At 29.7% G+C, this 23,607-nt stretch overlaps 2 protein-coding genes across 3 annotated transcripts; one reads left to right on the plus strand and one right to left on the minus strand.

The window, feature by feature from the left end:
* Positions 1–13,686: 13,686 nt before the first annotated feature.
* Positions 13,687–16,887, plus strand: LOC126680896 (uncharacterized). 2 transcript variants are annotated; one of them, XM_050376164.2, is made up of 6 exons: positions 13,687–14,225; positions 15,253–15,820; positions 15,934–15,990; positions 16,164–16,262; positions 16,370–16,546; positions 16,750–16,887. In XM_050376164.2, exons 1-6 carry the CDS (start codon positions 13,729–13,731, stop codon positions 16,792–16,794), a joined length of 1,443 nt encoding a protein of 480 aa, XP_050232121.1. In that variant the 5' UTR covers positions 13,687–13,728; the 3' UTR covers positions 16,795–16,887. The 2 variants fall into 2 exon arrangements, with proteins under 2 accessions (XP_050232121.1, XP_050232122.1); XM_050376165.2 differs by having other exon boundaries at positions 13,688–14,225; positions 15,262–15,820.
* Positions 16,888–17,648: 761 nt separating this feature from the next.
* On the minus strand, positions 17,649–18,714 carry LOC126680900 (transcription termination factor MTEF1, chloroplastic). The gene has a single exon (XM_050376172.2). It carries the CDS (start codon positions 18,666–18,668, stop codon positions 17,766–17,768), a length of 903 nt encoding a protein of 300 aa, XP_050232129.1. The 5' UTR covers positions 18,669–18,714; the 3' UTR covers positions 17,649–17,765.
* Positions 18,715–23,607: the final 4,893 nt, after the last annotated feature.

Below are 23,607 nucleotides of genomic sequence, written 5' to 3' on the forward strand. Positions count from 1 at the left end.
ACAGTTCAATATCTTAGTCTTAGACTTTGATTTGTAATTTTACAATCCAATTTAATATAGTCTTGGTTCTTTGATTCTCAAATTCTGTTACCTCCTCTCACTCTACCCCTGCAAGTGGTGGAACCGGAGGACTTCAGGATTGTGACTGTAGTTAATTTTCCATGTTATTCGAAAGGTACTAAAGGTTTTGAACAAGGGTGTTGCACTAATACTGGCAGACAAACGGAAGAATTTCGGGTTAGCAAAAGATCCAAATATTACTCACCGGACAGGTGTGGAATAGAATAGTTATTCCGTATATAATTATTTTGTGTTGATTCATAGAATAGTTATTTTATAGAATTGTTATATTATGATTTTGTGGAATAAACTCTGCTCTTAAAAAATAAAGAATAGTTATTTTATTTCTTATAAAATAGCTATTCTATTACATGGTATTTCATTCCATGAACCAAACATAGTTAGTAGTGTAGTGTAAAGCAAAATTATAAATAGATGTCGGTGATGTTCAAGGACGGAGCTAGGTTGTCCTCAAGGGATACCTTGGCCCCTCACAGATGTTTTTTTGGCTCGAAAAGGCTCTTCAATTTTTTTATTTATCACAAAAATATTATTACTAAGCTTAAACCTTTATGTAATTGGTCCCTCTACATTTTTTTTCTTCAAAAATATCCTTATTCTTTTTTTATTTATATAAATATAGTTATTAATTTTGAAGTTTTATATAATTTGGCCCCCTTTAGAATTCTTTCTGGCTCCACACTTGATGCTTATAATTGTAAAGAATCCCAAAAATGATGATCTATTTGTTTTGTGCTTTTGTTTTTGAAGATATAAAATAAAAGAAAAAGTTATTGCACACAACTGTTGCGTCATGTTATTCGTATAACAAATTAATTGTGCGTTAGTCATGTAAAAAATTAAATGATAAAAAAATAAGTAATAATTAAAAGATTTTCTATCGCAAATACTCATTGACTTGATGTAAAAATGACGTGGCGAAACGGTTGGATCGGATAAACACTAAAAGTAAAGGGTATACCTTAAATTGAACGGCACAAATATTTCTACATTATAAACCCTTTAATTTCTGTCTGCTTTATGGCCGACCCATGTATTGCCCAAGTATTGCAGCACTCTTGTTCATTCCAATTATTTCTTTTCTTTTGCACAATATGAGATTCCAGAATTAGAGGGATATTTTGACATATTAAATTTGTAAATGAGCTAAAAAAATTAAACTTTACTTTTTTGTATGATTAAATGGATTATTATGTGGAATCATACATTTGAATGAGTCAAATACAAAAGTTTTCTTTTTTATGGGAGAATGTTCTTACGAATCTTTTGAATTATATGAACTAAATTTCACAGAAAGTGATATCATTATGGCAATTCTCATTTAAAATTTCTGATTTAATTTTTTTTATATAAAGAGTAATAAAACTTAAAAATTCAGTTGTAAAAAAAATTATCTTTTGGCAAATTAAGATGCGCGATTATCTAATATAAGTTGAATTATGAAAACCATTGCTGGAGAAGAAGAAGATGTCTTGTATGTTAAGAAAAAAAATAAATGAATAGGCTCTATCGGTCATTTTCTATAAGAATAAAAATATATTTTGAATATCTGGAGAAAACTTGAATTACAATTCGAGAAAAAATATCACCAATAAACTTCCTCTTCTTCTTCTTATTATTATTATTATATAACACTTTAGAAAATCTGATTATATTATTATGAATTAGCAAGTTTTTGACATAGAATTAAAGTCATTTCTTTGTCTGTAGATAGAGTCATTTGACAAATCATATAAATTTGACTTTTCGTTAAATTTTGGCTTAATGGTGTCACAAATCGAACCTATTCTACTTTTATCTATCCAGACCTTTATAAAGTTGTAAATCTAACCTAATTTGGCCGATTTGTAAAAAGTTTATTCAATTTTTTTTATAATTAATTTAATTGTGCCTTCGTTGAAATTGAATGTGTATTTAAAAAATTGAAAAGAAGTAAGTTGCCGATTGAGATGGAACGCGGTTCAGATAAATTATAATTTTATATTTTATGTTAATTTGGCAATGCTAATAGATATAATTAAATCGATTTTAAAAAATGAGATAATTTTCAGTGAATTTATCAAATTGAAATAGATTTTTAATTTTTTAAAAAAATGGATAATTTTTGGTAGTATTTGTTTTTAAATAAATATTTGAGTTGGTATCATAAAATTAAGTATGAAATTTATTTTAAATAAAATAAAATAAAATGAATTGAATTTTGTGTTTGGTGTAATGTTATATATAATTAGATATTTTATTTTGTCAAAATATCATTATATATATATTATATTATTTTATATTTTTGAAATGTACAAAATCTTAAAAAGATGTTATCAATTACAAATTTGAATTATTTTATCCAATATCTTTAGTTGGCGGACATGAACACGTCTTTTTATTATTACTAGCTTCGCATTACATGCTATGCATGTGACTCGTAACGTAACTCGTCTATTTATTTATTAATTAAATTTATTATAATTATATCAGTTTATTTATTTAATCAATATCAAATTAGTCAAATTTTTTTTTTAGAAATAAATATAATATTTCATTTATTAATTTTAAAAATTAATTAACGTTCATAACATTTACTTAGTGTTTATTATAAGTATACCAATATATTTTCATGTACAATTAATATTAAACTTATTAGAACTTTTTTAATTAAAAAATATCTTTATGACTATAGCAGTATGTTTACAATTTTCTTATTCAGATAGGATAGTACCATTTTATTTTTCAAATAGAACTCATTTCCTTATTCAAATATAACTCTATCTCTAATAATGAAATAAATATATTTTAATTATATTTTTAATTAGTAAATGATATACAATTTTAAATTATATTATTAACTATCTTTCAATTAGAATTCAATTTTTCATTTAAATAGAACTCTATCTTTGATAATGAAATAAGTATATTTAATTTAATTTTAATTAATAATGACTACAAAGTCTTAAAATTCTCAATCAGTAATCTATATCTATATCTATACTATGTATTAAAGCACGGAGGAGGGGGGGGGGACATGCACATTTACGTTAATATCCTTTTCACTTTATAAAATTTAATTATTAAGTAAAAACGATTAAGATAATTATTAGAGTTAGAGTACTAGCTAAAATAAACTACTATTTTAAGATAAGTTAGAGTACTAATTAAAATAAACTTATATGTTAAGATAGTTATCTAAAATACTAATTAAAATATACTACTATAACTATCTAATAATTACTATTCTAATTATTTTTAATCATATAAAATTTAAAATAAGATAAACTATCCCGATAAATTACTATTTTAAATATTATTTTATATTTTTATTAAAATATAATATAATTATAAAATTTGGGTATTAACTCAGCATAACAAGATAAACTATTACAAATTAGCTACTATTTCAAATTATGATTAATAATTTGACGAGTCACACTACGAGTCACGTGTGAAACACGTAAAGCAAAACTAGTAAAACTCTAATTTCAACAACTGCTATAATTGAAATTTTAAATTGAAAAATATGCTAAAATTGACAATTTTAAAATTTTATACCATGAATGAAAAGTAATTAATATAATGTATTTCTTTCATTTTATTTTTTGACTTATTATTTTTCATTAATTTTATTACACCAAGCATCAAGGTCCAACAATAATGAAATATTTCAATCAATTATATATAGAAATATGAATATTATGACAATATGAATCACCACTCCCGTGAACACTTCAAAAAGTTTGACAAATCAAATGGAAAAAACATCACAATATAACAATAATTGTTAAAATTAATAAATTTTTAGGTTCATTGTATAGTTATATCTATAATTTATGCTCCCATGCATGATACTATTCACCAGGGAAACTTCGAAGCAGTACAGATTTTTGGCAGATTATTAATGTCTTAACTTCAAATCTTCCTTAAACCATCTTATATTTTCAAAGTAGCAAAATTAAGTTCATGTTCATTTAACATATGTACAAGAATTCAACTATATATTATAAGGTTCATATGCATGTTTTTAATTTCATTTTATGTACTGTGTACATGAATCTTAAAATCAATGTTAGAACGGTCCAAATTCATGTCCATATCACTATAATTCTACTTTATAGACATATAAGCTATAGTTAGGTCTATGATGTATATAGTCCCATAACTTTCATTATTGCCTTTTGTTTCTTTAAAAATGATTAGCTCAATAATTTTAATTTAATTAATATCGTATACATAGGACATGGTACCTTCACTGTATATAATTGGACAAAAACATGAATAGCCTTTTTAAATTGATTAACCCATCTAAAGTGTTATGTACTATTCCAACTTTTTATCTCGTATTTATTGTAATTTTAATTATTTAAATCTTGTTAATTTTATTTTTGAATTTAACGGTTGTTGAAAAGTGATTCCAACTTGTTAAATAACAGAAGTATTTTTCATGTCTGATGAGTTGAACAAAAAATTTAGAGGTCAAGTAGGTAAAATTAGTACAAGTTCAACAATCAAACGACGTATTAAACTATTTTATTTTGTTCATTTAAATTTTACTTTTCTGCCCTGACGTGCCGATTTTTATTTGAAGGTACGCGCGAAAGCCAGGTGGATGAGTCCTGTTTCAAATTTAATCTCAGATACACATGCATGCCCTGAATTAAACTGCAATAGGAAGCATAAAGAAAGTAATTGCCGTTTTCTTGATTAATTAATCAATATTTTAATTGAGCATGTTCCCTTCTTCTACCACACGAAGCATCATTTATACACTGCTTTGGTCTGTTATATGGACCGCAATACCTCAAATACTAAGAAATGTTCATGTTGGATGATTTCATGTTGGATGATTAGGTGTAACGAATATATCAAAAATGAATAAAAAAGTATATCAAACATTCATTAAAAAGTTATATATAAAAAAAAACATAGTTTTACGTCGTCCGACAATTATCTACCTCCACATATAAAGAAATGAATATTTATTCAAAATAAATGTTACAAAAAAAGAATTAGAGATCATTTTAAGGTTCAAAATTCAATTATCATAAACCGATTTATTCAACTCAACAAAAAAAAAATCAAATAAAGGTAGGAAAAACTATTCTGCCTTTTATACATCGGACTTCAGAGTCAAAAAAAAAGACCATAAAAAAATCAATTTAGCACATCATCATGAGGTGCATTATGGCCGTGGTACTGCCCGTGGTCGTGGAGGTGTTTTTTTCATCGTGACATGCCCGTAATTAAACACGAACGACGTTCTCGCTTTATCTCGGCCTGTATCACAATCGGAGCTCTTGTGTTACGTTTCGAGATAGTTTCTTTCAAACAGACTTCACAACATGAACGTGAATCCAATACAAGTACTATAAGCATAATCCTAGCTAACAGTTTCCCCCTTGATATTATTTCTCTTGCATAATTTTTTTGTAAATACTACTATTATAATAGCTAATCCACCTTCTTTGTTTTGCACCCTCACTGGACAACTACAATTGAAAAACTCAAAATTTACTCAAGAACATTTTAAACTTATTCAACCAAAATGATATTAAAATATACTAACTTACATGCGATCTTTTTTGCGCCTTAATAATCATTAAAGTCGCTTTTGAGCTTCGGTGGCAAAAAAGGTCATTTTTTTACTTTTTTCTTAAATTTTTGTGTGAATCATATTTAAATATTATAAAAGATAATAATTACTAGTAAATATAATAATTCATTAATTTTTTATTTATTTGACTCGACATATAAATTAATTTATATAATTAATTATATTGATAAAGAATGATTTTCGAATTAAACAAAGTGATTTACAAATAAAATGGTAATAAGATATATGTACTTTTCATTCTTTTTACTTTATCTCTAAGCTTCTTCTTTTTTCCAAATATTTTAAAAAACAGTATTATGAAGTCCTTATGTTAAGAAAAAATGTGGAAGTGGGATGCACTTTCCATTAGTACAGGAACCAAGTAAAACCGTTTTTAAAAATATAAAGACCTTATGATAGGTTTTATCTAAAACGATTGATAAATAATTAAATGATTGTTCAACTTCATATATTGAAATGAATATATTTTGGCAAAAAAATGAATATATATTAATAACAGTATAACTATCTGATATTTTCATGATATAAAAACTCGTTGAGGATAATTAGAAAAATATTATTTTATAAAAATTTAAATAATTTTTTTAGTATATACGGAGCTGACCTTTTTTTTTGAATCAGTCTCTGAGAATGTCGATTCAAGTTTTCTCTACAAATAAAACTCTCATATCCAACTCAATGTCAATCTCCTCATATATCATCCTCTTTGACAGTTTTGTTTTCTTGAATAATTTTTTTTAAAATTACATCAGATAATCATACATTTTGATTTATTATAAGACAACAGTTTTAGTACAATTAAAATTTTCAATTCTAAATTTTATCATAGTCATATTAGAAATTATTTAAAGGCTAATAGCATAAAAAAAACACGAAATTTAGCGTGTTTTACAAATTTAACACAAAACTTTAAGTTTGGCAAATTAATACATGAACTATCAGTTTTTTGCAATTTTAAATATCGGCAATTTTCTGTCAGAAAAATATCTATGCGTACACCGGAATAACCATTGTTCTGACGTCCATATTTTTACGGAATTCAAACAATTTTACATAGCTAGCGAATCACGTATTGTGCTAAATTACAACTACGATTCGCTGCCATATTGGCTTCCAAATGCTTATTTTATTGGGATATGTTTTGAAGGACGTTTCTCACTTCATCATGGTATACATCACGGCTATAGTGCTCTCCGTAATGAGTTTCAAACTAATTTCTTTAAAATAATAGACTTATAGCTCGAACATGCACTAATCCAGTCAGAATTATACACATTAATCCCAACAATAATCATTAATAAGATACACTATGCTTGTTTTTTATTCTTTATTGACAGCCATTATTAGCTAGCTAGTGTGCGTTGATTGATCGTAATCTTTGTTAGAAAGATTGATGATTTACCTTTGTTGGAAAGTAGAGAGGTATGAGGCAAAAAGTTTTTGTTGTTAATCAATTTAGGGCATGCCCTGTCCCCTTCTAAGATATCAACCATATCTCGTTTCCTCTTTTTATAAACTCCATCGATAATTTAACCAAAAATTACCGAATAAAACGAAAAACAAAATTTGGTTTTTGACGAATATACCGCTAAATTCTCTATAAATATTATTCTGTCGTCAACATCCGTCGGAAATATTAGCGGAAAGGTGGCGCCAAGAGGGCGCCACTTTCCGCGGACGGAACGCGGACGGTTTGGATATTTTCATGAGTGTTGCGTAACAATGCACTCATATGAGAACATAAGCAAATGACATGAGTCAATAATAATACAGGTGAATACAAATGGCATGGAGCAGTCGGATTTTAGCGGCTTGATACAAGGCAAAATTAAGCAACTTGTCTTGTTTTTTTTTGTTTGTCTTGTGTTATATATAATATGATTCTTTTTGTTCATAGTTTTCTACTAATTAATAAATTAATCTCATAATTTGTTTGTGTTTGAGGATGCAATACAAGTCAATATGCATTAAGGTTGTCCAAGTTTCATGCATTAATTAAACTCTTCTTTTTATTTACTCTCCAAACTTATGATTAATAGCTATATGCAAATAATTTTATAAACTACAGATTTTTATAGTTTTAATATGATTTTTATTATTGGAGACCCAAATTTTTATTTTCTTGTAGTTTGATTCACCTATTGAAAATCAATGGGTAGATGTTGATAATGGACACCGGTTGATATGGACATCAAAACCGGTCCAACTGGCCTTAAAAATCAAAAATTACATTCGACCGGACTGAATCGGTTGATCATGACTGAACTGGCAGTTGAATCAGAAATTGATTTGATTGCAATGGGCGGTTCAATCGGCTAAATCATTAATCACATCTAAACTTTACTTAACTGTTTGAATCGGTGGCTAAACTGATTATACTTGTCAAACCAAAAATCGGTGGCCGAACCAATTTGTCATTGGTTCGATTTTAAAATACTGGTCAATAACTCATTTGTCAAATTTTAATTTTCGTGTTCTATATCAAAACCGATTAATCAATTTTTCAAAATAATCTGAATTGAAAAAAATATATTGAAATTTCGAAATATTATATAATTGGTGATTTTATTTAATTTTAAGTCTATAATTAACCTTAGTTAATTATTTTTCCAATCATTTAGACAGTCCCTATATGTTGTAAATGACTTGTAATCAATGCTAACCAAATTGTTATTTGCTAAGATCATTCCAATGATATTCTGTATAATAACATAATGAACTCATACTAAAAACTGAAACAACATGAATGAAATATATAATAGAGAATGAAGTCATTACTCTTGAATTTTAAAAATAAAAGATTATTAAATTTATCAATCTCTATAATTAAAAGACTTTTTTAACAGATCATCTGATGTAATTTAACTAGTTTATGCGTTCATTGGGAAGGGATTTGAAGCAATATAAGACACGTCAATTTATAAGATTGTATGTACAATTTAAATTAAATTAGAGGGGGGATTAGAATCATTAGCAAAATGGACGGATAAGAAAGAAATAAATAAAATAATTAATTTAAGAATGCCATTAAGATTTCATATCCGACAAAAGAAGGAAAAAATCAATTTAGATAATTTGCAAAAGATATTGCAAAAAAAGTTGAAAGGGAAAGAAGAAGACGTAAAAATGCTTTCTTGACTTCTTTTAAGACTTAATCATATTTCTTTAAAGGACTTTATAATTCTTTAATCATAATCAAAAAAGTATTAATATATATTAAAAATTGATTCAGTATGTATAATTTAGTCTATATATTTATAAAATTAATTCAGTTGTCAACTATTGTAAATAAAAGTTATCATCTCCATAATTATTTGAGATTCAAAAAAAATGATGACTACCAATTACAATAAGAATAACTATAAAACTATCCTAAAAATCACTTAATTTATAAAAATACATATTTAGTTGAAAAAATTTAATTTTATCTAAAAATTGAAAAACTTTACATAATTTACGTACTTTTTTTTATTATAAAAAATATATTTTTGATACATGTTTCATATATATTTGATACATCTCTGGTACAGTACGTAAAAACTGAAAAATTATTTCATATATTTGTAAACGTTTTAGGTATTGATGTAATTTTTTTAGAAAGTACGTATTTTTTTAAAAAAAATATCTGTTTTTTGGATTTTTTTTAATTTTCCCATTATAGTAATATATCACAAGATTTAGAAAATTAATTGATGCTGATTATAATAAATTTATCAACCGCCTAAATTAATTGTAAAAATCAAAATAAAAAGAGCTGGACACACACCCAAAAATAACCTTCAAACAAATACGAAAAACCCACTAATACCCTTCAATTCTTTTCACTTTCCAATTTTTATCACTTAATTTTCAAGCAAACAAAGAAATGGTATAAAAAGTAAATAAACTTATTAATAAATGTTACTTTCTCTGTCTAAATTAATAGGCATATTCACTTTTATTTTTTATCTTAAACTGTAGACAAAGATTTATTATTTAAATAATTTATTATTATAAATATTATTATGAATTATGATAGAATATATTTTTAAAAAATAAATGTAAAAGGAAAAAGGTTATCCTAAATTAAATAAGAGTAGGTGTCTTATTTTATTATAAATTAATTTTTTATTGAATAGATTATATTTTTTTAACATTTATATTTAAGTTATTTATCCAAAAAAAACATTTATATTTAAGTTAACTTTTCTTTCACTCTGTTCTTAACAAATATTTTGTAATTTAGTGGTTTCCTAATTATTTATTTTGCACACTGTTATTTCATGCCAATCAATTCCGTCTATAAAAGAACTAGGAATGTACAAAACACATAATTAAATGTTAAATATTTATTAAAGATTAAGTAAAATAAAAATTAATAGTATAGAAACTTTGTAATTGGTTTAGCCTCATATGTATCGTATATTCATAGAGTATAAATTTACACCTACCGTCCACTGGAGTTAATATACATATTATACATCCATATGTGTATAACCCAATGTCAAAAATTACATTTTTTTAGGAACCCAAAAATTATATCATTTAAATATAAAAAATGTGACTTCAATATTTTTATTAATGTAGAAAAGAAATAATAATAATAATAATAATAATAATAATAATAATAATAATAAGTGCTGATAAGAAAAAGTAAATAGAGAATTATAGTGGGGACTAAAATCTGTTCCTCTATCCAAAAACAACTTTCCAGGTAAGCATGGGAGTAGGGGTGTAAATGAACCGAGCCGTTCGCGAGCAGCTCGGTGTTCGGCTCGATAAGAGCTCGGTTCATGTTCGTTCGTATTCTAAACGAACCGAGCTCGAACTTGATTTAATGTTCGTTTAGATAAACGAGCCGAACATGAACATAGTGGTGTTCGGCTCGTTTATGTTCGCGAACAGCTCGAATAAGAGTTCATGAACGAGCTCATGAACGAGCTCGATTAAGAGTTCGTAAACAAGTTCGTGAACGAGCTCGTATCTAGTTCACGAACAAGCTCGTTTAAAAACTCGATTAGATGTTCGCAAACTAATTCATATTTAAATTAATTTGTATAATTATGTTTCTAATTCATTCAACTCATATTCGTGAACGAGTTCGATTAGATTGTTCTTAATTTATTCAGCTCATATTCATGTTTGTTCGTTTAAAAGTTTGTGTTCGTTCGTTTATCCGCCAAACGAGCGGGCTCACGAACGAGCTCGTTTAGTACTTATCGAGTTCGTTCGCGAGCTTGTTCGTGAACGAGCTCGTTTAGTACTTATCGAGCTCGTTCGTGAGCTCGTTCGCGAACTTGTTCGTTTAGCGGCTAAACGAACGAACACGAGCTGAACACGAACCGAACATGAACACTATAAAATTTAAACGAACCGAACATGAACACTATGTTCAAAGCTCGACTGAACATGAACCGAACATGAACACCTTGTTCGCTAAACGAGCCGAACATGAACACTTCAAAACTCGGCTCGGCTCGGTTCATTTACACCCCTACATGGGAGTGCCAACTTTCATCATCATTTTCCCCTCCCACCACCATCTCATCATCTCTTCCTTCCAAAAAAACAAAAAACATAAAACGCATATTTAAAATTCTTTTAAACATTATAAGTACTTCTTTTCAAATTGATTTTTTATTATAACCTATATACGTGAAAATTGAGAAATTATATTGATTGAAAAATGAACAAAGGATCACTTTACCCCCTCAACTTGGCATAAAGTATCAAAAACGTCCAAATTAACAAAATCGGATCACTTTTACTCTGAACTTGTCAAAACCGTTAAAAAAACACTCCTACGCTGACGTGGCACCTTAAATGGGTAGTGGATTTCTAATTAACTATTATTTATTCTAACTAATTATAATTAACCCCTAATTAAATCCTAATTAATCATAATTAATCTAAGGACCTTTTTAGACATTTTTTTCAAAAACAAATACTCCCTCCATTTTTTTAAGTTGTCTATTTAGCTAAAATTGTACATATTAAGAAAGTGGGGTTTTTGTCTTAAACTATGGATATAAATACTTATACTCCCTCCGTCCCGTTTAAGAAGGGACATATCTCAATTTTTTTTGTCCCACATAAGAAGGCCAAATCATGAATTTTGTGCCATTTTACAAAGAATTCTCTCTTATACCCCTATTTTCTCTTTCTATAATTAAAGCTAATATTCTTGACATAAACTACAAGACAATAATTAATAGGGGTAAAATAAGAAAAACCAAGAGTAATTAATATTTTCTTAATTTATGTGTAAAAGGGGTATGTCCCTTCTTAAGTGGGACGGAGGGAGTATAACCCTACTTATATAATAAATGCTTTTGTAAATTGAGTCATATAATCATTTATTAGGAAGGGATAAATTTGAAAGATAATAGCTAATGTTATCTTAAATTTCTAAAAAGACAACCATTGATAGAAAAATACATTTGTCTAAAGTGACAATTAAAAAAATGGAGGGAGTATTATTTTTTTTATTTCCGGCGAGGAGGAGCTCTTCCTCTTTGCCGGAGAAGAGGAGTTGCTGCTCATCGGAACAACAGCTCCTTCAAGAACAGATCGTGAATCTGTTCTTACCAAGAACAGATTCGTGCTTAGAATAGATCCAACGATATGTTCTTGCCCAAGAACAGATCGTTGGATCTGTTTTTGAAGGGGAGCTGATACTCCTCACCGGAGCAACATCTCATCTTCTCAGGCGAGGAGGAGCTCCTCCTCGCCTGAAAATGAATTTTTTTTATCCGAAAATGAAAAAAATCCGAGGGATCGATTTTAATTTTAAGTGTATAAATTTTTTTTTACGGTTTTTGATTTTATGAAATTATTAATATCTATATAAGTTAAAAAAATTGTAAAAAATAAAATTCGAGGGTTAATTGTCATTTTAAGCTTAATATTAAAGGGGTGAAATTGTTTTTTTTTAATATTAGGTATTAATTTAAAATATTTTAAAAAAATTAGGGCCATTTTAAACTTTTTTCTATTACAAACCACCTTGGAAAAAAAACACTTTTGAAAACCAGAGAGTGTATCTCACTCTTTTAAGTGAGAGTGGGGAGGGGTGTTTGTGTACCAAATTGGCCAAATTCAGGGTAAATGTGACCCCATTTTGCTAATTTGGACGTTTTTGATACTTTACGCTAAGTTTAGAGGATAAAGTGATCCTTCGTTCATTGAAAAATAATTGACTGCAATAATAATAATGTTGAATTAGGCTATTATTATAAAAATTAAAAGGTTTAAATAAAATTGCAACTATGTGCAAAAATATGAATTTAATTTATCAATAGGGCTTAAAACAAATATCAAATTGATGAAAACAATTTACATGAATCAATTTTAACATATAAGATTATAACTATATTTTTTCGTCTTTAAAAAAAATCAAAAATACTACTATTTTTATTGTCGGAAAAATAAAAAAAAATTGATATTATTTAAATATAAATTATCAAAATAGTTTTATGAATTTTAAAATATGCGTATTAAATTTCAATTTTAATTTTTTTAAAAGGTTGAAATTTATATAATATATAATTTAATATTTTTAATATAGTGAAATTGTAAAGAAACAAACAAAGAAGTATGAAATTAGTTTATTTAAAGCAATTCAGATTATGGATCTAATATTAATTTTAAATTATAAAAATCTAACTAATAAACTTCACAATCACTAAAAGTTTATTAATTCTTAATAAATAAAAAAAATTGTTTTAGAATCATATAAATAATTAGTGAGTAGTAAATTTATTCTATATATATATTTAATTTTATTAAGAATTATTAGATTATTAAATATTAAATATTAGAATGTCGACTGTATTTTTTTCTTTGTCGAAATATGTCATAATTGAGTTAAAATAATCAATTAATAAAGGTCATATCAATTATTAATTAATTGTTTTTTTTATTTAAAACATGATTAATTAGTAATTTTAACTTTGTTCACCCAACAATTTGTCCAAATAATTTCTGTTTATTGCACAGTTTATGTGAGTATATATAGACCACCTCAAAATATATGAATTATACTTCTCCTTCTTTATAGCTCCACAGAAATGGACCAGTCATGGAGAATGCGCATGGGAATGCCGACGCTTCCACGGCGTCGTTCCATGGAAGACTCAGTTCCCGATCCCACGCGCCGCTCCGTCGAAGCTCTATACCCGGACGAGTTCGACGACGTCTTTGGCGGACCACCACGGACAGTTCTCTCACGCAAATTCTCCGGCGAGTTTACTAGATCATCATCGGATTCTTTCTACGAACAGATTTTCCGTCCGCTGGAGTTTGTTTCCAACGGAATTGAGAAGAGTACGTGTGGAGTTGGCCGGAGCTTGCCGGCTTTTAGGATTCCGGCCAAAAACGAAGGGTTTTATAGTGATGTTTTTGGTTGGGAAGATGGACGGAAGTCTAGAGAGAGATCGAGACCGAATTCTAAAGCTAAATCGAAGTCTAATTCTTCGTCTGTTCTTAGTTCCGAGGAGCTTAGCCCTCACCGGCGTCCTGTTTCCGGCGATGATCCGGCATTGTCTTCTTTTGCTTCCAAGCTCAGGTATGAGTAAAGAGCGGTAAACTGCAACTGTTCTTTTTTTTTTCTTATAACTGTTTTTCAATTGAGATTTTTCAATTTGACATTCTTGCCCTTGTAATTTTTTTTTCTCGTTAATTTTTAAATTTTTTTAAAAAAGAAAGAATTTCTTAATACGAGAATAAAAAATATTCCCAATAAATTAGAGCTCAAATGATATAAACATTAAACAAATTCTTTCTGAAAGCGCTTCTCTTCTCTAATAATAATAATTATTATTATTATTCATTTATTATGTTAGCTAGACTTTAACTAAAATTTATATTTATACTTAGCTCGCAATTATTTTAACAATAATTTTATTTAAATATCTTTTCATACCACCACCAAATGTAATTAATAATTTGATATTAATTTTATTTTGTTTAATTGTTTAGATAGACATACAATTAAAAACAATTATTTAATACTAAAAAAATAAAATTGAATCCAATATTAATTATATTAGTTGGTGGTATGAAAGTGAATCATTAATTTTTGCAAGTTAATGCTAGGAGGCAACTTTTTTGTTACTACAGAAAAGGAAAATCAAACTTGAAATTTTAATATCAAATTATAAATGTTCCTACCACTAAATTATGGTGGGCAATATCTTTAAACATCATTATTATTTTTCACATGCTTTGTAGGGTAGTTAATGGCTCCACAAACCATTTCATTGTTTCCTAATAATTTTTCACCTTTAACAACCCAACACACACTATTTTTTCAGAAATTTCAATGATACTTTTAATTAGTAAAACACTTCATTCAATCAATGTTTTCCGTTTCAAAAATATATTGAATATTTAGCCTTCCCAACACAAAATTTCATTTTTAACGTAGAAAATCTTAAAACAACAGTTTTGTCGTATCAGTGTCCAAATGTCGTTGTTTTTCAATATTCGTGTCCGTGCTACATACTATGTCTGCAATTCTTCTGCATTATCTAATCATAAACTGTCCTAATTTTCCTGGTATCTGAAAATTGAAGAAAGCTTAAATTTTTAAGTTCTTGCAGGCCAATCAATGTGCCATGTAGATGGAACTCAACCACAGGGAGACCTAAAGAACACAACAGAAAACAAAAAACACCATCTTTTCCAAGCAATGCACCTTCCTACCCTGAAGATAGTTATTACATGGAAAACGAATACAGTGACAATTTCAGAAGCTCCTATGTTAAAGTTTCGCGACAAGTTTCATCCCCGGAAACAATTAGTATCGAACCAAATTCGTTTCGAAGCATGAGAGTACCTGCGGATGATATAGAGTTCAATTCCCCTGCATCTCCTGCCTCTTCACTTTGTCAAGAACCCGAGGCAAGTGTCAGTGTCCGATGTAGTACAATGCAACAAGAAGTAATGGAAGAGGATGAAGATGAAGATGAAGTTATGAGTTCTTATGTTATTGAGATCAATTCTGATTATAGAGAAGTTTCCAGTGAAGCAATTTCGATCGACGAAGCGATTGCTTGGGCAAAGGAGAAGTTCCAATCACATAGTTTTGAGAGACAGGACAAGAAAGATGATTCTGCTGAGTTACAAGTGGACTCACACGGAAGCACACAATCTCCAAAGGTAAATTACTGTTTTCTGACAGTAAGAACAAAAGAAATTTGTGTGCTTTTAATTGCAATTGGTATAGAGTTATCACTAGTTCTTAATAGTATTTATTCCTTGTGTTTTTGCAGGAAGAGGAACTTAAGAATTGGAGAAGTGAAGAAGAATCAGAACAATCAGAAAAATATGTAAGCTCTTAATGCTATGGAAGTTGAAACAATACTATGTTTATAACTAAAATCTAGGTTAGCTTTGGATCTTATAAGATTAAACCATTGCTTCATCATTTGGTAGCATTGCCATTTTAGTAGAATATCAAAGGAGTAAGAGTTTGATATATATTTATGTTTTCCTTCTGCAGAAATTACAAACCGAGATGGATTTATTGGATGAAGATATCCGGCTGTGGTCAGCCGGAAAAGAAACCAACATCCGCTCGCTGCTTTCGACCTTGCATCATGTAAGACAACTAACTTAGCTAGCTCTTAAAGTTCCATGTTAAATAAGTCTCTAACTTTAGTTTTAATATCTCTAACACATGCAATGTTTTGGTGGCATGAAAAACAGATATTATGGGACAACAGCGGTTGGTATGCAGTGCCTCTGACAAGCATTATTGAAAGTTCAAATGTAAAGAAGGCATATCAGAAAGCAAGATTATGTCTCCATCCAGACAAATTGCAACAAAGAGGAGCTACAGTCCCTCAAAAGTTTGTTGCAGAAAAGGCCTTTTCCATTCTTCAGGTAATTTTCTGATACTGTCTAATTTTTCGATTTCTTAGAATTTGTATTTACCGCTCCTGGTGGTACCACTGTGTCGGGATATTTTATTAGAATAGTCCAATTTATTTCATTAACTTTGTTTCATTTGAAAGAAACAAAAAACAAAATCAGAATCAGAATTTTGATATAAAATTAAAAATAATTCTCAACTTTGTTATCAACAGGATGCTTGGGCTGCATTCATCTCTCAAGATGTTTTCTTCAACTAGCCGGAATTCTTGAAGAATGGAGCAGATTTTGTACTTGTGAAGATGAAATTGTTGTAAAGTTTTTCAGATTATATATTCCAACATTTTTTTGTATGTTCTTATAGCAGACTTTTTTCCTTCCCCGTCCTGGAAAAGCTCAACTATATGAAAATTAGAATGATAGTATTGTTTAGACATGTTCAAGGGCCTGGCATGTGCAGGCTTGGGTCGGGCCAAACCGGGATTAACTCTTTTATATTCAAGTCCGGCCTGAGTCCGGAAGAACCCAAATGTAATACCCCCAGTTCGGCTTGTACATCATATTTATACGGGATCAGGCTGGATTTTTCCAAACGTATACAAGAAATTTTACAATTATAAGAACCCAAGCCCGCCCGTAAAAATAAATTTATTACAGGCCGAGACTCGTGCCGGGCTTGAGACAGAAAAAAATAATTGTCTAAATCCGGCCCGTTTGGCTTGGGCATGGGTAGGACGAACGGGTATCCAAACTCATGATCAGATTTGCTAGTGTCATAAACACGAGTTGGCATATTAGACATTCTTACTTTAACTTGCACGACTTCGACCGCGAGTCGCTTCTGGCCGCCTTATTCCGTCACCCGGTCAGCACGGAAAATGAAATATGACGAAACGGAAAATGTTGAAACAAAAATCGGCGAAATGATTTTTTCTCGAGAACATATAAATATAAAGTTTCGGAGTTGGAGTTTATCTTATTTCTTTAAACAATAGGACTACAAAGTTTCCATGGAACATAAACCAAAAAAATATCTATTTAAGTAGAGATCAAAACTAGACATTCAAAAAGAAACCTTATTTCAATAAGCTTCTTATCTACATGCCATTTACAATTTCCACTCAAGCATACATTATACAAATTAGTAAATCACATTCCAAATTTACAAATGACAAAAAAATGCCAATTACAAAAAGTACAAATAAACCTAAAAAAAATTTCACAACTAATCTTATCCACCTCCTCCACTAAGCAACTCTTTAAACTCTTCATCAGTACTCTTAAGCATAACTGCCAAAGACATCTCAACTCTACTCTCACTAATCTCCAAATATCTTGGCTTAATCCTATTCTCCAAACTAAAAGAAAAATACTGAGGAAACTCCTTCAACTCCTCCAAATCCCTCTTCATTTCCTCAACAAAATACTCAAACTTAGGCTTAAAATTATGCTCTACACTAAAAGTAAACAATGAAGGACATCTCAAAACCATACCAATAGCCTCATCTTCAGACAATCCAATACTCTCCAAATACTTAAGCTTAGGAACCAATGTGTTCTCCACATTAGAAACCAACAATATAGAATCTTGATAAGCTAAATTTCCTAAGTCTTTAAACCCAAGTCTTTGAAGATAGTTTAAACACGGTTTAAGCTGGTCTCTAACGCTACATATAAGCAGCCTTGGATTCTTATTAACAACTTTCCGAAAATTATTTTCGGGCACCTTTAGATTGTATTGCAAGAAATCAAAGACTGGGGTGAGGTCAGATTTTACGTTGGAGGTGAGGAGTTGAGGGCACATGCCGAATATTCGCGCCAAGTCGCTTTGTCGGACGCCTTTCAAGTGAAGAAACGAGATGATTGCGTGGATTGAATCGAGCGAAGCGGAATGGAGATGCGGGTTTTGAGATAACGCTTCGCCGGAGTCGATTCCCATGATCTCTAGGCATAGGATTTTCTCTTGAATTTGGGTGGTTATGTTGGTTTGGAGTGGGGTGTAGAGGGGGTGCTTGTGGAGGAGGCTTTTGGTTGGCTTTGCTGATAAGTTGGTGAGTGGGTTGTGTGCATTTGAAGGTGTTTGGGATGAGAAACAGAGAGTTGAGTGTAAAGCTGTTGCTGCTGTAACTGGCATTGTTTAGTGTTGTTTGAGGAAGAAGAAAATGTTTATTTTTTGTAATATTTGTTTATCCTATTTGGGTTTTATCAAGATATGGGAATTCTTAGTTTTGATTGGCTATGAATGGATTGCAATGATTTTCTTTATTTTGGTTTAACCCATCGAAAGACCCTTGTGTTTTTAATTTTTGGTTTATTTGACCCCTCTTTAATGTTTGTTATTTAATAGGTCTATGTACTATTCGTTTTTTATTTGATGGGTCCTTTTATGGACAGAATTGCGAGCGTGTGGCTCAATCGCCGTTAAAAGATTTATAATTGCCACGTCGGAAACGATAAAAAGTCTTTATATTTTTTAGTCATCTGACTATATCTTTAAATTTCTGTATTTAATATTTCATGGTACTTGTTAATTTTTATTTATTTGTTCTCTTTTCAAATTTGATGACGTGGCTCATTTTTTTAATATATCAATTTCGATGGACATTTGAATTTGGTTCCACACGCGTTTCACGACGAGTATAATGCACACCCGTTTTTTTTTCAAAAAGAGAATTTAAAAGTTCAAAATAAATTATGTTTAAAGACTAGATAAAAAATTAAAAAAATAACTAGATAAATAAAAAAATTAAAAATATAGAAGCCTCGTGATAAATTTTTCCATTTTTATTTTTATTTTTCAATTGAGAGGAAATTGGGTCCCAGTGGTCAGATTTCCCATATCTGCTAACTAGTATATGCTCACTGAAGTTGAAAGCACTTAAATGATACTCTCTCTTATTGGGGTGTCTATTTTGCCTTTATCACATAATTTAAGAAAAATAATTATTATTTATAGGTTTTATAAAAAAAAATTTACTTTTTTGTTATACTCCTATTTTATATAGGGTTCACTTACAATTTATTTTCAATTTAATCACTAGTGAATTTTAAATAGAGATAATAAAAAAAATTGAGTATAAAAAGTTAGTTACTTTTTGAAAGTGAACAAATGTTTTAGGACAAATGTTTTTCTCAAAATGGACAACTCTATTAGAGCATCTCCATTGCATGTTGTATTTTTTATGCTATTTTAGCACAAAATAAGATAAAATGCTATATATAGCACATATTATTGAAATTCGTTCCATTGCAAAATGCTAAACTAAATGCTAAATTTATGATTTTCTAAGTGATTATCATTATTGATGGCAAATCTGTAAATAATTTAGACATAATAAAATTTGGCATATGCTAAACTTTCTAACAAATTTGGCACAAAATTTAGCTAAATTTAGCACATGAAATAGAAGTGCAATGGAGATGTGTTTTTTATACTAAATATTAAATTATAGCATTGTGAGGTATTTTTGGTATTAGAGTGGAGATGTTCTTAGAACGGAATGAGTTTTTATTATTTATAAAGGTGACAAATAGTTGTGCACTCCAAACATTTAACCCAATCCACTTATAAAAATATAGCCCATTTTTACTTAAAAAAAGTTTGGATTGGTTCATTTTTACCTATCCATTTCAGTCCAAAATATTTTGGGCAAAAATATTTTTTAAAGAATGATTCAATGGGAAAAATTGGGTCAAAATGACACATTCCAAATTAAGAGTATTTGAATTTTTCAAAATACCAAATAAATTTTAAATTTCAAAAATAATATTCAAAAGTAGTACCGAATAAAAAAAATTGATTTGATATTTTGATTTTGAATTTTTTATTCCGAATATGAATTTCAACTAATTCATTTTTTGTTATTTTTGGGCTTTTAATTTTAGGTATTAGATTATAAATTTCTAATTTCAAGTTGCAGTTATAATTTTGGGGCTTTGGTAACCCAATCCAACCCAAAATTACCCAAACCTTATTCAAAAAAATTATGACCAAAAATTACCCAAACCTAAATAAGTTCACCCAAACTCACCCAAAAACACTCATTTTCCACCTCTAAATTTAATATAGTGGAATTCGTAAAAATTCAAATTTAATATGTCAACCTATTTATCAATTGATCAAGCAGATCAGGAACTATTGTTATCATTATTCAACATTGTTCAATTAAACAAAACTACAATCAAGTTTTGGGTCTTTAAAATAACACTTTAAACAAAAACTCACCATCAATTTAACATAATAAAAATAAATAAAATAATACTATCAAATTGACAAATTTACCATTTACTCTTAACTCTGAGAAATCAATTCAAGCAACCGTCCGGAAAAACTTCTTTCTATATAGTGACAAGAGCTTGAAAAGGTTTGTGCAGATCATTGCACTACTAGAAAACAGTCATTTAGCGACGGATTTTTCCGTCGCTAAATGACCAAAATCCGTCGCTAAACACATTTAGCGACGGATTTGCGACGGAAACAGTCTGTCGCTACATTTTTGGTCGCAATGTTTGACAACGACGGAAAAAAAAAATTGCGACGAATTTTGGTCTCGGTTTTAGCGACGGAATTTTAAATCCGTCGCTAATTAGCGACGGATTTAGCGACGGATTTTAATCTGTCACTAATTTTAAAAAAATTTAAAAAAATTTAAAATTAAATCGTAAAATAAAGTTTTTATTTAATTAATCACTCATCCGCGGCCTCCATCACTCACCCACCCGCATCCACCTGTCAATTTTTGCTAACTTCCCAGTAGGTCACCCATCCTTCCATTGCTCCCTCTCAAGACTCTTTAACCTTGTAGTTCTCCCGCGCGTAACTCCACCGTAACCAGCTCATATTCATGTTATATATTTATGTATATTATACTTAAATGTAACTAAAAACAACAAATATTTGTTTCCATAATTTAATCCCGCATTCTAAAATAATTTTTTTATAATTAATAATTTTTTAAAATATTTAAATACTTTAAATAAATAAATAATCTGTAATTATTATTTCATAAATAAGGTTTAATTATTATTTTATAAATAAAAACGTTATATTGAAATAATATAAATTTAATTCAAAAATTTTAAAATTATTTTTAATTAAATACTACCTTAAATAATATTTTAATACCTTTTAATTTTTTTTTTGACAGTGCAAATTAGCGACGGATTTGAAATCCATCACTAAATTCCGTCGCCAAATGATAAAATTTAGCGACGGAGCTAATTGTGGAAAATAAAAGGCGGGAGGATTCCCGCCAATAATTAGCGACGGATTTTAAAATCCGTCGCTAAAGTTTATCAAAACAATTGGCGGGACGACTCCCGCCAACTTTAGCGACGGTAAATCCGTCGCTAATGTTGGCGGGATCAATCCCGCCAGTTTAATTGGGTGTTTAGCGACAGATTTTAGATCCGTCGCTAATCACCGAAATAGCGACGGATTTTAGATCCGTCACTAAAATCCGTCGCTAAAACGCTGTTTTCTAGTAGTGTTGGTATCATATAGCCTAGGGATCTTTGACAAGTTTTATCAGCAAAACAGCTATAACAGACATCGATAAACGATCATTAAAATCTTCCGTGAGAGCCAATTTTGCAATGTCAACCATTTGAAGCAAGTCTCCGAGATTCTTGGCAAAGGAAGCGAGCCTTGGAGGATAATAGCAGCTCTTGTATTTTGTGTCATTAAAGGAACTGCCCATTCAACTATACTCGGGGGTGTATAGTTAGTATCATATGCTTTTCTTCCATTTGGAATCTCTAGGTGCACAATTTCGAAGTTGTATATATCAGATTTGATTACTTCACTATTTTCTAGGTTCCTATTATAAATTATTCTGAAATCTGCAATTCTTGCTCCCATCGTTTCATCCAACAATATCTTGGAACTCTTCAAATTACCGTGAAACATTGAATATTTTATACTATATCTGTGTAGATAAGCCAGTCCCTTCGCCGCCTGCTTAGCGATCCTAAGATGGAGTTTCCAATCCAAAAGAGAAACGTCACCCTGGAGGTTATCATAAAGTGAGCCACATGGCAAGTACTCATAAACCAGCATTCCTTCTCCAGCCTACAGACAGTAACCTAACAAGTTCACTATATTACAGTGTCTAGCTCTGCATATCACTTTTATGTGATATTCTGAAAGAAATGTGTCGGAGTTGAGTATTTCTGGTGCTTTTGCGCGTTTGACTGCAACCTCCCTTTCGTCTCATAAGGACAATTTGTAAACGCCGGCATAACTTCCCTCCCCAATTTTGTTCAACTTATTGGTGGCACCATTTAGCTCTGAGGGTTTGATAGCGGCCGCACGATACGAAGTCACAGAAATTGAAGGTTGCTCATCCAAAGCAAATTGCAATTCAGACTCAAATTTTCTAGTGCAAGTATCTAATGTCTCTTTCGAGCGGCTTGTGGCTTTGAATCGATAACAAAGATAGAAACAAACTATAGTCTGAAGAGATGAAACAGAACTTGGAATCAAGATTATATTATTTAATGAACTAGTTTCTAGGAACATGCTACAGCAGCAAGTAATATTCTTACAGTTTATACAATTTTTGCAATCATATTCATATGACATTTTTTTAATTAAAAAAATTATTATAAAGAAGGAAGAGAGGAGTGAAGGAGATGTTTGTGATTTTTGACGAAAATGAGCAATTTCAACGGTTAAATGCGGTAGCTATATGAATTAAAATGATAATAAGGCTGGCGAGAATGAAAAATTTCAAAAATGGTTTTGGCGAGAATGAGCAATTTTAAAAGTGGCTTTGGCGAGAAGCCTATTTAGTAGATATGTTCATGGGCCAGGTCCGGGTCAAGGTTTTACTAATTTTTAAGTAAGTCCGGTTCGGGCTTCATATTTTGTAACCAAGTCCGGCCCTTATACTCTATAAATACGGACTTGGGCCGAACTTTTACGAGCTTACCTAATTTCAAAAAAATAAAAGTCTGAGACTGCCTAAAGGCTTGGCCCCATCCCGTTTGGAGTGGGAGAATGGGCCTATGGCACGGCTTAGTCATTTATATATTCTTGCAATTGCCCTCGCTATCAGACTTAAACTCAACAA

This window comes from Mercurialis annua, linkage group LG5, assembly GCF_937616625.2.
Source record: "Mercurialis annua linkage group LG5, ddMerAnnu1.2, whole genome shotgun sequence".
In the NCBI taxonomy this organism is placed as follows: domain Eukaryota; kingdom Viridiplantae; phylum Streptophyta; class Magnoliopsida; order Malpighiales; family Euphorbiaceae; genus Mercurialis; species Mercurialis annua.